The sequence below is a fragment of the Anarrhichthys ocellatus genome, unplaced genomic scaffold, assembly GCF_004355925.1.
Source record: "Anarrhichthys ocellatus isolate YVR2014 unplaced genomic scaffold, GSC_Weel_1.0 scaffold29, whole genome shotgun sequence".
Classification (NCBI taxonomy): domain Eukaryota; kingdom Metazoa; phylum Chordata; class Actinopteri; order Perciformes; family Anarhichadidae; genus Anarrhichthys; species Anarrhichthys ocellatus.
Window position 1 is genome coordinate 1545921 of NW_022280059.1, and position 13358 is coordinate 1559278.

Genomic DNA, 13358 nt, shown 5'->3' on the forward strand with positions numbered 1-13358 from the left:
GTCTGCATTTTGTGACGGTATCAAATAGGTTAGAAAAAAACATTCACTGCAACCACGAGGGGTCTTTGAGCATACGGTCATAAATGAGAAGTGAAAATATCAGGCTGATGGGTACAGCAGCATGCAAGATTAGCCGTAGACAGACACACACACACAACTGAACGCATGATCTCACTACAGGCTTATGCCTGGCGGATATGATTATATACATATTCAGTGTTCAGAAAAGAATACAATACAGTGTTTGTAAATATTGCTAGAGTAACTTTATTACAAATGAAATGCAAAAGCCAGCCCCAAGAGTTTTCCCAGCACTACATCACACACCGTGAACTAGGATTAAAAATAGATATTTAAAAGTGCACAGTAAAAGAGAGGGACCTCTCACTTTGTCCTCTGTGATTTTACAGGGGAATTCAAAGATGAAAGCTTTCAAGATAACATCAGTTTTTCCACATATTGCACTTTCCCTATTTTTTGCATTAAATGATTGCGGGCACAATTTCTGTTTTCTTTAAACTCAGAATTCCATACATTCCAACCCCTGAACCGTCGTTTCGTATTACAATGTTTTTATTATGAAAAGTGTAACATACTGACGTCACACGACATACCCGCCAAACATGGGTGTAGATCTGCAAACAGAATTCTAATAAAGTCCTTTATTGTACACCCAACTGTGGATAGTCTGTAAATGTATCGACCCACTCTAAAAGACATTGTCTGATTCTTTTCCATCATGTGTCCTATTTCTTTTATTTTTTAAAGACAAACACTCCAAATAGATTACTACAGTGTTTCAAAATGACCATCACATCAAGTGCTCTGTGGCACAATGAGTTAAAAACCAGTCCATTCAAATAACTCCGGTAAACAAATGCCTTTAAGTCATTTGCAATGCAAATTATTCCACGGTGTCCTTTTTGTGCAGAATAATTCACCTCAAAACAAATTTCGTTTATTTCGTGTTAAGACTAATATAAACTAAATGAAGTAAAAGTATCAGAATAACCAGTATTAGTATCAATAACTGCACTGAGTAAAGCAAACAGACAGGAGTGTCTGTCTTTACAGTGACATTGTCAGAGGTTAAATGTGCTTCTACTTTCTAATGCTCACACTCAGTTAGGTGGGTGCATCGTTACTCCTCACGTGCAGCCAGAAATATCCCCCCCCCCCCCTCAGAGGGGCTCGGACCTGCGCTCATACTGGCTGTGTGTGAACGTAGTCCTGTTGATCCGGCTCAGCGGGTGACTGGCCCCCTCCTCCGGGCTCGGGTCGTCTCCCGGCCGCTCTACCGGCCTCTCACCGGTGGGGCACCTGGTGGCGAGAAACGCCCCTCCGGCCACCATCAGGGCGAAGGAGATCCAGCCGAGGTACAGCGCCGGCCCCCAGTCCCTCCTCAACAGCACGGCGCCCTCCAGCGGCTGGCCGGTGTGGTGGCACGTCCAGGCTGTGGGAACCAGCAGCAGGATCCCAGACACAACAAAGAGGGCGCCAGAAAACACTTTGACCTGGCCGCGCGTGGGGAACCACACGGCCCCCGCCGCCCCGATAGCCGCGGCGAAGCCCCCGGCCCCGATAGCGGCCATGACGAGGGCCCTCCACGTCCGAAAGCTCCCAGAGAGAGACATGAGGGACCGGTAGAAGGAGCAGTGCAGACTGCCGTCGTGTGCCAAATCCCAGTGATCCCATTCCAGCCACACCCCGTCCCAGTAGGCCGGCAGGGTGGCCGTGGTGTTGTCCACAGTGCCGCTCACCGTCCACAGGGCCAGGCAGCGCGTGAGGATGGCACACAGCCAGCCGGTAAGGGCCAGACCGAGGGCAGCGAGCTCCAGCTGCCACTGCATGACTCCCGGCATGCCTCGGTCCTCTCCGCTGCGGGCGTCACCAGAACTAGCTGGCGGTGGGGTTGTGGGTTCGGGTGTGTCGTTTTATAAACGTGTGTGTGCTGGTGCGAGGCAGAGACCTTCTGTCTAGGTTTTTGCGTATTCGCCCTGTCTGTTTTGCATGTGTTCGGAGAGGGGGGAACCAGTTCTTTGGTATTCGTGAAAAAAAGAGGCACGTCCTTGGGTGGAGGAGGGAAATCCTCTGTTTATTCTTCCTTGGTTTCAAAACAATCCTTTTCTCCCAGTTTTTGCGGAGAGGAGAGGGAGGGGGGAGGAAACAGAGCCTCCACTGTGCTGTGGTTGTTCAGCCATATTGTGTCGTGTTTCTGACGGGGAACTGGATTTAAAGAGCTCTGACAGATATTGGGATCCTGGGTGGAGAAACAATGACACATAATGGAACCCGACTTACGAATTAAACTCGCACGTGTTCACTCCAGGCAGCAACCTCCAGTGATGCCGAGTGAAGCAGATGCGGAAGTGTCTTAAACGTGCATTCTCTCTACTGACCAGCAGGGGACGCCTCATTTGTTTGCAAAAAGAAGTCCGATTGTATAGAAGTCTATGAGAAAATGACTCTACTTCTCTCTTGATTTATTACCTCAGTAAACATTGTAAACATGAGTTTATGGTCTCAATCTCTAGTTTCAAGTCTTCTTCAATACAGCATGATGTTCATTTAGTAAATGATGATCCATTTACAGTCAAATAGACCATAAAGAGGAGAATATTTTAAGGACAGCTTACTGTGATTAACACGGAGCTGCCACTACCAGAGACGTATACGTCATATCTATGTCACACACTACGCATTCCAAATATGGTCACTTCTGTTCATCTTTTGCAAAAAAGAAACATGGCGATGGCCGTGATCAAAGATGGCGACGACAAAAACGCTGAACTCGAGGCTTCAAAACGGCAGATCACAAACCAATGGGTGACGTGACGATGACTACGTCCGCTTCTTATATACAGTCTATGGTTGCAAATCACAAGCACGCAAGTTTTGAACATGGCAAAAATGTTCTCCGTTTATACTTTCACCAAACATGATTGACGTCATTAGCGACAGATGCACGTTCAGCTGCAGGGGTACAAATACACTCTCTGCCTTGAGTTGTGAAGGGAACTTGCAAGTCCGTCTTCATACGGACTTAATAAAGTATTTCTGGCTCTGACACGACCACGGAAATCAACATTATGATTCATTTTTTACAGATAATTGTGTTTCACTACAATAATTAGCAAAACACCGCGTGTGACGGAAATCTTTGCGAGCAGATTAGCTGGAGACTGAAGAAGCAGCGGGAGACTCCATGTCTTTAGCTGAAGGTTTATTGAAGCTTGAATTTGAGGAGAAGCCAGACAATACAAGTAAAGAAAATATACAAGAGGGTGGTCAAGATATATCGCCATCCTCTAAAGGTTGTGTTGCTCTTCAAGGGGTGTTTAACCTGTGCTGGATGTACAGAAATAGGAAATACCAAATATAGTCATTTTCCTGCCAGGCTATACATGTGCCTTTTCCCTATCTACATCTGGCCGATTGCATTACATCACACGGTTCAATACATTTATCCTTCAGCGGTGACTCGTTGGTGCTCTCAGCCCTCACACGTAGTTCTTGATGGCGTAGCTGCTGCGCGTGGGAGTCCTGGCCGGTGTGTACCCGCCGGAGGGGAACCCGGCTCTCTGTGGCGGGCAGCTCGTGCACAGGATGGCCCCCCCGCAGAACAGCAACCCGGACACCACAAAGCCGATGTATATGGCCGCCCCGAGCTCCCTCTTCAGCACCTCTGGGACGCGCGGGTTGTGGAAGTCCCTGATGACGGAGTTGGCCGTCCAGGAGACGGCGACCACGGTGGCGAGGGCCGCCAGGCAGAAGACGGCCCCGGAGCCCAGCACCAGCCGCGCCTTGAGCCTCGGGTGACCCAGGCAGTTGGTGCAGCGCGCCCCCAGGAGGAAGATGAGGAAGCCCAGGCACCCCAGCACCAGGCCGATGCAGATGAGGCCGCGGGCCGCCTGCAGGTCCGGCGACAGGTCCAGCAGGGCGTCGTAGAGCTTACACTGCATCTGACCGGTGTACTCGCTGACGCAGGTCATCCACAGGCCCTCCCAGAACACCTGCATGACCACCAGGTGGGTGCCGATGAACGCCGTCACCTTCCACATGGGCAGGGCGCAGATCAGGATGGTCCCGGCGACGCCGATCATGGACAGGCTGATGCCCAGCTCCTGCACGGCCATGGGACAGCGTGGGGACCCTCTCACACTCTGGCGGGAAACAGAGGGCAGATAGGAACAGAATCATGTTCATGTATGGCTTTTCATTTCAACCCACAACGAGGAATTATGTAAACTAAGGAAATATGAGGTATGATGGTACAAAGTGTCTTTGTGCAGGTCAACTGGGTTCATTATTATCAGATGTGATGATAACAGCCACTGTAGAGATACTTCTCTGTAAATCTCAGGTTGTGTTCTGTAACGGATGTCATTGGATGAAAATGTAGGGATTGTTTTCTAGCCATGGAGGCAAATGGCCACAAGGTTGCAGTATGTCACAATGACAAGGAGTCAGGTTGTGCATTGCTGATGACTGGAGGCAACAAATTCAAGGGAAGAATCTGGGTTTTTAATTTGAAAAGATATCTCAAAAATCAAGGTTTGCAATTTACAAAAAGAAGAAAGAAAGAAATGTATATGAAGTTTCTTTTTCTCTTACAGAATAGTTGCCCACATGAAATTACAATATGCCATTAAAGTGATTTTGAATATTCAGTGTCGAATCAACTATCTTTATTTAATCAGAATGTTTGTGGTGCTGCAGAATGACCTATTATTTGCAGGAGAATTACAACACTTTAATTTTTCACAGATCTTTTAGATTTAAGAATATATTCTAGACAAAAAGAAATCAACGTCAAAATGATGTTTCATGACCAAAGCTAAAAGGACAGTAACGTCTGACAACAAGTAAAACACCCTTTATCCGTTAAATTTGTGCATTTATTGTAGGTCTCAATTTGCTTTTGAATAATTAATCTCATAAATGTCTTATTAGGGTCTAAACTTTGCATTGTGTATTTTTTGTGATCGCAGTGAGTTGTTCAAGGAGGAAAAAGGAAAATGTAAGTATTTCACTAACACCATGAAATCGTTGTGATTGATGTCTGACCTCCAAATCTAAGCCAGACTGAACCAAACTACTGTAATGTAACATCAACGCCTGAGAGGTCGTGAACGATATATGTAATGGATGGCCTTCACAAGAAACAATCGCTTTTAACTTGGCCCTTGTTCCCTTTTCTACAGTGACCTCTAGTGAGTCCGGGGTAATCGATGTAGACCTCGTTGATACTCGTCAACAACTATTTGTATTCCTTCGTTACGCTCAGAACAGAAAGTCTCTGAGGAAGCAGGAACGTTCTTCTTCCTGAGACTTTGGAGTAATTTGACCCTCCCTAACATCTCTCTGATCTGCAGCCTGATGGCACGTAAGCTAACAACACCAACACCTCAAATCAAAGTCATCTTTCAGAAACTTTCAAACCCAAATATTTAAGATTCTCAAGAAAGTTGTACAAGAACATGTAACATGAATTGTTTTACCGTGTGTGTTTTTAGATGACACCCTTTTAATTATTTTAATCTATGTATCATTTATATTGTGTATTAGTTTAGTTTGTTTACTGGTGTTTCTGTTGCAAACGTTGACCTTTGAAAGCAGGTCATGCTTTACTAAACAGATCGGCCAACAGGATAACAAGTCCCTGAGTCACCACCTTTGTTCCCTGGATAGTGATCTCTACTAAACCTGTCCAACAGGTTCTCTGCTTTTAAATAACCACGGGTGCTGTTTATTGTTTTTTTTCCAAAGTTGTATAAACAAAAAGCGTGAGAGAAATAAAACTTACAATGGAGAGTCATTTATTGTGACAAAAATAGAACTGCAATATTAAAAAGGACAAAAAGGTACAAAGTGAACCAATACATTTTTCAAAGATATAAAACACAGTTTCTATAATTTAAACTACCACTATATGAATGTTCATTACCAACAATATACAAAGCCATGTCAGACAGAGAGCTTCTTCAAACATCCAAAGAGTGATACTCTTAATATCTTAATAAGTACAAAGTGCGGATTTCCTTCATTGTGGGTTGTCTGTGCGTGTGTCCTTTTTCTTTATGTTTCACAGCAACTGATTAAACTCCCGAGCTTATTTGACTTCTTGAAGACGACAACATGAACCAGACTTCTTTTCGTCCCTTTAGAAATGTCAGATATACGTCTTGTTCGGTATAAAAGATTGGATTGAATCCTCTTTGCCGTTTCCTCCAGGCTTGTTTAGGAGGTACTTCACAGAGGGGGTGTCATCCTCCTTGGGGGGACAGCTGGCACACAGAAGCGCTCCTCCCAAGACCAGCAGCCCCCCGGCCCCCCAGCCGATGTACAGAGAGGCCCCGAGCTCTCTTTTCTGGGCGTCCACCAGCACGGGGTTGTAGAAGTCCCTTATGATACTGCTGGCAGTCCACGAAACGGAGACAAGGCAGAGGATTCCGCTGATGATCAGCACCACGCCTGCTGCCACCGAGGCCCTCGCCTTGGCCCTCTCCTCTGGAATGAAGTTGGTGCACTTCCCGCTGGCGAACGCTACGAAGATCCCCACGATGCCCGTGACGATGGAAACCACCGTCAGGGCCCGGGCCCCCTGCAGGTCGGTGCTCAGAGCCAGCATGGAGTCGTAGATCTTACACTGCATCTGGCCCGTGCTCTGGACCACGCAGGTCATCCAGAGGCCCTCCCACATGACCTGGGATGTCACTATGTTGCTGCCGATGAAGGCCGTGACCCGCCACATGGGTGCACCGCAGATGATGATCACCCCGATCCAGCCCAGCAGGGCCATGGCGCACCCCGCCATCTGCATCCCCATGGAAGCCATCGTCTTCCCTCTCCGAGCGCATCTCTGAGAGAGTATTTGGAGCCGACCGGGTGTTTACGTTTGTCTGAGGCAGAATTAGAATGAAGAAAGGGAGGCGTGAAAGCCAAGCTATGAAGGACACGGCGGAAAGAATCCCAGCCGTGCAGGATTCTTTATGCGGCGGGACAATAAAAAGGTTGGGGCTTCACTTATTCTCCTGGATGGAGATGAGGATCGTGTTGCAAAAAGGCTTTGTTGGTACTCTCAACAAGGAAAAAGACGTGTGTGGCACAAAATTCACTCACTTGTAGGCAGATTGAACGTGTGAAAAAGAGCAAAGGGAGTGTTTGAGTAGTGTTGACATGAGGCTTTACTGAAAGGAAGACTGGAAAGGGTTAGGGTAAACAGGGACCATTCTCCACATACATGTATCCACGCTGACAAGATGAAGTCAAAATAAATCACCTCTGGTTGGGAGTGAAACATATCAAACTGAAATATCATTGGTCACAGAAGCAAGATGTTAGACTGTAAACTTCTGCTCTGCATTAGCAGCCACAGTATTTATGTGCATCTGTCTGTTGAAATATTTCACAACACCTTTACGTAGTAAGTTGCTTTTAATTTAGCTTAGAGTCACTAATACACAGCTTGGATCATCAGGTGCAACATACTTAAAAAGGCATTTTACACTGAAAGAAGAAATACTATTTTTAGCTTTTATTTTTATTTTTTTGAATGACTGAAACTCATTTTTGAACCACTGCTTATTTACAGTGACGCTTTTGTTCCATTGTCTACTCTGACATCACTGAGCTTTGCACACAGTCATTACTCCAGAACAGGTTCAGTAAGATTCTCTCTGATAGCAGAGGGTAAGTCAGGAATGTGAAACCAGTTTTAAAAAAAAAAACAGGGTGTGTTCCCAGCAGTGAAACACAGAGTTAACTTCTACTCTTGGATGTGGTTCAGACATGACTACGGTAATTATGATTTACAGAAACCAACGAAGAATGAGAAACAAACGGCGGTGACCCATGTTAAAGTCACCTGACGTCCTCGTACACACCAGAGGGCTTTGTCACTTGAACATAAACACATTCACGTCATTGTTTTACAGGACAGTCTCATTTGGACAATTATACATTTTCCGCTTAACTCATTAAAACATTGTATTTGAAGTGACACAATGACTATGAGGTTGACATACTGATATTACTTTGTGTAAGGACCCATGCCTCTTTTAATACAGTAAAATGTTGAGTTTTTGTAGTTAATTAAGGTCAATTTGTAAAGGTTTGTTTTTATTATTCAGTATCAAACATTTTTTATAGCATCCACTGTGATAAAAAAGTGTCTATTTGTAGAGTACAAATATTGTACAACACGGAAAGTGATCCCTATCACTGCTAGTCGTCACCAAATTTGGGTGTAAAAACCCCGAAATGAACATGTGGGGCTCCTTTGAGACCTTTCTGTTGTTCTATGTTGTCATTATTGTGACAATGTATTCATCCTATTTAAAAACATGGTGTGTGTGTCCAAAGCTGATAAACCTTGAAGCCAGTTGGTTAGTTTTGTTGACTTTTTGGAAATTCCTTTTGTGTTTCCATCATTTCTTTACTACGATGAACATGTGCGCTGCAGATTTACTTTGAGTCAATCCCACATGCATGCTTTAAATACTCACTAAAGCACCAAATGGATAGATATTCACAGCTGAGAACAGTCCCCCATAAATTCACAATTTATTCATGTATGAGTAATATTTGCTAAAAACGACAGAGCCCAGCTTGTTAATTATTTCACTTTATTGTCAATTAAAAGTACACTGTACATTTGTGAAACATGTTCTAAGATTTCCGTCATTAGAAGCCAGTGTGCTTGGGCCTGTAGTGCCATGAGGAGGGACGTAAGAGAGTATTAGGACATGTTTCCTTAAGGCCTTTTCTTAGGATTAGCAATAGCAAAAATGTGGAAAAAGCGGCAGCCTTATCCTCCTCAAACACCATTGTTGACTTTTAGTCCCAATGTGTTCATCAATCCTGTATTTAGTCTTTCTTCATGCAAATCAAAGCAAATGCTTATTAATTCAGATTGTTTAAATGCTGGTGCAGTATGGGTACGGCTCTTTATCCGCATTTAAAACGAACACACTGTAGCCAACTCTGTGACAAAGTTGTGACTGGCACTCAACACTGTAAAACTGGTTGAACTAGTTAAACGTGTGTGAAGATTTCGACTCACCTTGGAATGTTTTTGAACACACTTTGTTGTTACACTCGCTCTCCTGCTTCATTCAACTCTCTAATTTGTGACCTCTTTGAATTCTAAACCATGACAAATAAATTTTAAGTTGCTCTAGTCTAGACCGTCAACTTTAGAACCATAATTGTGAACGTAAACAGCAAAAAGAACTGGTCGAAATCTAAACAAATAGGCAGAGAAAAGAATGTCACTTAAGCAAATGTTTTATTAAATAAAAACAGTCATTGCATTTGAACAACGATATGTGTAAAATATTCTATACAGTAAATTCACAAAGCATCAAGGGTACTGTACAAGCTTCCTTCTATCATAGCTCTTGTTGACCATTAACATCGTTCTATCACAGCTTCAATTTGCATTTACAGAGAGGAGATAGGTTTGATACAAGCATTATATATAACGACTCATTCAGTCCAGTCAGCATGCTGCTGGGAGATTTCTTTCTTCACACCACATTATTTGTATTGGTTCTTGTTCAGCAAGAAACACTTTCTCTTGCCTCAGTGAAATCATAATTTCTCCCAAAATCTCAGTCACTTTAAAAAAAAAGTGAGACACAACTTGTGGTGCTTTCAGAAAATCACAACGAAGGAGGATTACTCATAAAAACTAAGATAATTAGAAGTCTTTTTTTCAGGAGAACAGACCTCTCAGACATATTCCCGGCTGGTGGCTGCGGACCTGGCGCCGGCGTACTTGACCGGATACTCTGGGCTTTCTTTGCGTGGGCAGGAGCTGCAGAGGAGGGCACCACCCAGGATGAGAAGCCCAGCTGTGCCCCAGCCGATGTAGAGCGCGGCCCCCAGCTCCCTCCTCTGGGCGTTGGTCAGGATGGGGTTGTAGAAATTCCTGATGATGGTGTTGGCGGACCAGCTGACGGGGATGAGGATAAGAACGCCGGCGCAAATAAAAACGATTCCAGCGGCAATGGCCACCTTGGCTTTGGAGTGTTCGTTGTCCACGAAGTTGGTGCACTTGCCTCCGATGACACCCAAGATGACCCCAAAAGCAGAGACGATGATGGCGATGACCACAAGGGCCCTAGCCGCCTGGAGGTCCTCGGGTAGAGCCAGCAGGGAATCGTAGATCTTGCACTGCATCTGTCCTGTGCTCTGTGTCACGCAGTTCATCCATAAGCCCTCCCAGATGACCTGCGCCGTCACAATGTTGGCTCCGATGAAGGCTGTGACCTTCCACATGGGCAGGGCGCACACAATGATGGTCCCCAAGAAGCCAATGATGCCCAGGGCGAAGCCCAGCATCTGTCGTCCCATTGACACCATGATGAGGTCTAGTTTGAGTCACTCGAACGGCGGCAGAAGAGTTGAAGTTTTTCAGGAGCAGGTCAGATCAGCTCGGGTTGTAAGGTTGAATAAAGACGGTTGAGCGTTTCCTTCGCTTATAAAGATGTCTCTGTTGAAGGTGGAGTCAGAATACCCTTTCCAGTTCGCTGAATGACTTACCTGCCCTACCAGATTCTTGACAATGACCTGTAAGCTGACAAGGAGTAGTTTCGATGAGATGGGCAACCACTTGAAACGACTATGTAAATGAAACTCGTAAAGATGCACCGCATTCCTAATCGAAACAATGTTCTGCCAGTGGCCAGCCTTTGATTGGATACGTCACAAGATCAGGTCCAGTCACTTGTACCAGGTTTAAAAAGAAGGCCCAACGTGGGAGGGAGTATTACCGGGAAGTCAGATGTCAACGGAAGGAGCCTCCATTTATGGGTTTACTCATTACCTCACCATATGCTACATACTATTCCAGTGATTGTTTTTTTTGGGGTTTTTCCACATCACAAGGACAGAACTCACGTTGATCAATAAAACAGTTGATTGGATCACGACAAGAATGTATTTTTTGTATTTTGTCTTTATTTTCACAAGGTGTATTTCTTTTGTTTCTTTGTGTATTTGAGGTTTTAATAAGCTCTTTACAGTTTACAGTGATTAAACTTAAATATATATTTATTTGTTTTAGAAAATTCTTTGTTATAATATTTTTAGATTTATAGAGGGAAATTTACATTGGCTTCTTTTAAATATAATTTCCCGCCTTCCACTCCCACAGACACACGAGGGCCCTGGCCTTGTAAAGTGTCATAGATAATATTTTCATAACACACAGTGACAATATGTTGTGATAATGACTCCACAAACAGATATGTGAAAATACAACAAATATTTTAATGAAAATCTTTGAAAATAAAGATGCATTCACAGAAAACAAACATCACAAATCATCATTTTTACAAAATCCACTCTGCGTGAGAAGAAAATAAATATATGGACAGTGACTTGCTGGAAACAGTGAAAAACAATGCAACTTTCAGTGCACACAGCCATGTTGACATAATATTCATCTGACATCAAGACTTCATAAAGTGAGAGGATTTCTACTTTAGAGCACAGAATCAATCCAAAAGAGAAAACATTTCATGACAGATTGACAATATCCAAAAAGGTCACAGGGCTTGTTTGAGTGGCTTCATTATACATCCAAACAATGCATTGGAATATATACCATGCTTTAGAAATACAATGAGTATTTTGATGCAATTTTACTTAATAAAGGCATAACAATTTACTGAAGTCATGCTGGCAGAAATCTCAGTCTTCATCCTCCTTCTGTCCAGGCAGGTTTTAGAGGTATTGTCTACCAGAGTATGCGGATGGTGCTGCAAAAGGTTTGCTAGGTAAATATGTCCCAGTGCCTGTGTACGGTTGGCTGGATGCAGGCGCATACACAGGGCCATACGCTGCCGGGTTTAGCCCTGGGCCTGCGTAAGGGTACATCGGTGCTGGTGGGTACCCTGGGTATCCAGACGTGGCCCTTTGAGGAGGGCAGGACGTGGTTAGGGTGATCCCACCGATCAGAAGTAGCGCAGCAGAGGCCCAGCCGATGTAGATTGAGGCTCCAAGTTCCCTCCTCTGTGACCCAATGGTCAAGGGGTTCTGAAAGTCTGTGATGGTGATGGCTGCGGACCAGCAGACGGGGATCAGGACTAGGACGGCAGAAACAATGATGAGACAGCCGCCTATGATCACCACCTTGGCCTTTGAAGAATCCTTTTCCAGGCAGCCGGTGCACTTGGCCCCGACGAAGGTGAGCAGGATGCCGATGAAGCCGAAGATGAGGGAGATGATGACCAGGGCTCGGGCGGCTTGCAGGTCCCTGGTCAGACTCATAAGAGACTCGTTCAGCCTGCACTGCATCTGCCCGGTGCTCTGCATCACGCAGTTCATCCACAGGCCGTCCCAAATAACCTGTCCCGTCACGATGTTGGCTCCAATGAAGGAGGTCACTCTCCACATGGGGATCCCAGTGGTCACCGCCACCCCAACGAAGCCTATGAAGCTTATGACCTGACCTGCCACCTCCTTGCCAATCCTCCCCATGGTGAATAGACTTCGTCTGCAGCAGGAGAGAAGAGAGTTTCAGCGCACGGGTCTGGTCCTCTTTCAGAGTGACGCAGCTGTCTCACTTGTTTGTTGGAGAAGCGCACAGGAGGAGGGCTGTCGCGTCGTCAGGTGGGTTCTTCTGGCCAAACCAGATTCTGTTTGCTAGAGCTAGAGGAGTGCCACCCATTTCTTTTAAACAATGCCGTGCTTTTGGTCTTTGGAAATGCACTCTAGTATGCAGATTTTCCTGCAGTGAGGATGTGGTTATTGGATGGAGCTGCAGCCACTTAGGGACTTCAAAAGGTCCTGAAACCCAATCAGGCTGTGAAAGATGGCAAACGATCAAATTAGGTCCCGGTGATTGTTCACAAACAGCCTCTTTCATGTGCTAATTTATAATCAGAGTCGCATCCTAAGGCAACTTTGAACCCCCGCATGCAACTGATAAGAGTAAAAGATAAGATTATCTCTTTTCACTATAAAGGTCATGTTATAATGTTAAGATTTGGTTTCTATTGTTCATAAAAGAAAATGTCAAATTAACACTGTTGTTTTTAAAAGGAAAGCCTTCTCTTTATTCCTTCCGCAAAGTGGGATTATTGTGTCACTAAATGGTGTGGTCCCAGACACTTCTTTGAAGATAAAATGTGTTAAGCTATTCTATTGAATCACTGAACTACAGCTGTCAACCGTAATATAATACAACCAGAGCAGACGCACTTGGTTTGTTAAAATCACTAAAATCAAAAAAAGGCTAAAATCATGATGCACAAAGCAAACAGCGATCGGACACAAGACACCCAGAATGACTTGGTCTTTGTTGCAAGGACTCCACCAGTGCTTGTGTCACGGATGCTGAATGTACT

At 44.7% G+C, this 13358-nt stretch overlaps 5 protein-coding genes across 5 annotated transcripts; all 5 read right to left on the bottom strand.

The window, feature by feature from the left end:
• Positions 1–257: 257 nt before the first annotated feature.
• LOC116392201 (claudin-4-like) lies at positions 258–2172 on the bottom strand. Its single transcript, XM_031863415.1, has one exon. It carries the CDS (start codon positions 1860–1862, stop codon positions 1182–1184), a length of 681 nt encoding a protein of 226 aa, XP_031719275.1. The 5' UTR covers positions 1863–2172; the 3' UTR covers positions 258–1181.
• A 1328-nt stretch (positions 2173–3500) lies between these two features.
• On the bottom strand, positions 3501–4136 carry cldnj (claudin j). Its single transcript, XM_031863643.1, has one exon. It carries the CDS (start codon positions 4134–4136, stop codon positions 3501–3503), a length of 636 nt encoding a protein of 211 aa, XP_031719503.1.
• A 1590-nt stretch (positions 4137–5726) lies between these two features.
• On the bottom strand, positions 5727–6892 carry LOC116392361 (claudin-4-like). The gene has a single exon (XM_031863733.1). The coding sequence runs from the start codon at positions 6836–6838 to the stop codon at positions 6173–6175; it is 666 nt and encodes a 221-aa protein (XP_031719593.1). The 5' UTR covers positions 6839–6892; the 3' UTR covers positions 5727–6172.
• A 2378-nt stretch (positions 6893–9270) lies between these two features.
• cldne (claudin e) lies at positions 9271–10573 on the bottom strand. The gene has a single exon (XM_031863723.1). It carries the CDS (start codon positions 10366–10368, stop codon positions 9736–9738), a length of 633 nt encoding a protein of 210 aa, XP_031719583.1. The 5' UTR covers positions 10369–10573; the 3' UTR covers positions 9271–9735.
• Positions 10574–11351: 778 nt separating this feature from the next.
• Positions 11352–12545, bottom strand: cldnf (claudin f). The gene has a single exon (XM_031863592.1). The coding sequence runs from the start codon at positions 12487–12489 to the stop codon at positions 11734–11736; it is 756 nt and encodes a 251-aa protein (XP_031719452.1). The 5' UTR covers positions 12490–12545; the 3' UTR covers positions 11352–11733.
• Positions 12546–13358: the final 813 nt, after the last annotated feature.

Bases quoted from the DNA above. Each gene is read 5' to 3' on its own strand.
- LOC116392201 (XM_031863415.1), bottom strand. From the start codon at position 1,862: ATGCCGGGAGTCATGCAGTGGCAGCTGGAGCTCGCTGCCCTCGGTCTG.
- cldnj (XM_031863643.1), bottom strand. From the start codon at position 4,136: ATGGCCGTGCAGGAGCTGGGCATCAGCCTGTCCATGATCGGCGTCGCC.
- LOC116392361 (XM_031863733.1), bottom strand. From the start codon at position 6,838: ATGGCTTCCATGGGGATGCAGATGGCGGGGTGCGCCATGGCCCTGCTG.
- cldne (XM_031863723.1), bottom strand. From the start codon at position 10,368: ATGGTGTCAATGGGACGACAGATGCTGGGCTTCGCCCTGGGCATCATT.
- cldnf (XM_031863592.1), bottom strand. From the start codon at position 12,489: ATGGGGAGGATTGGCAAGGAGGTGGCAGGTCAGGTCATAAGCTTCATA.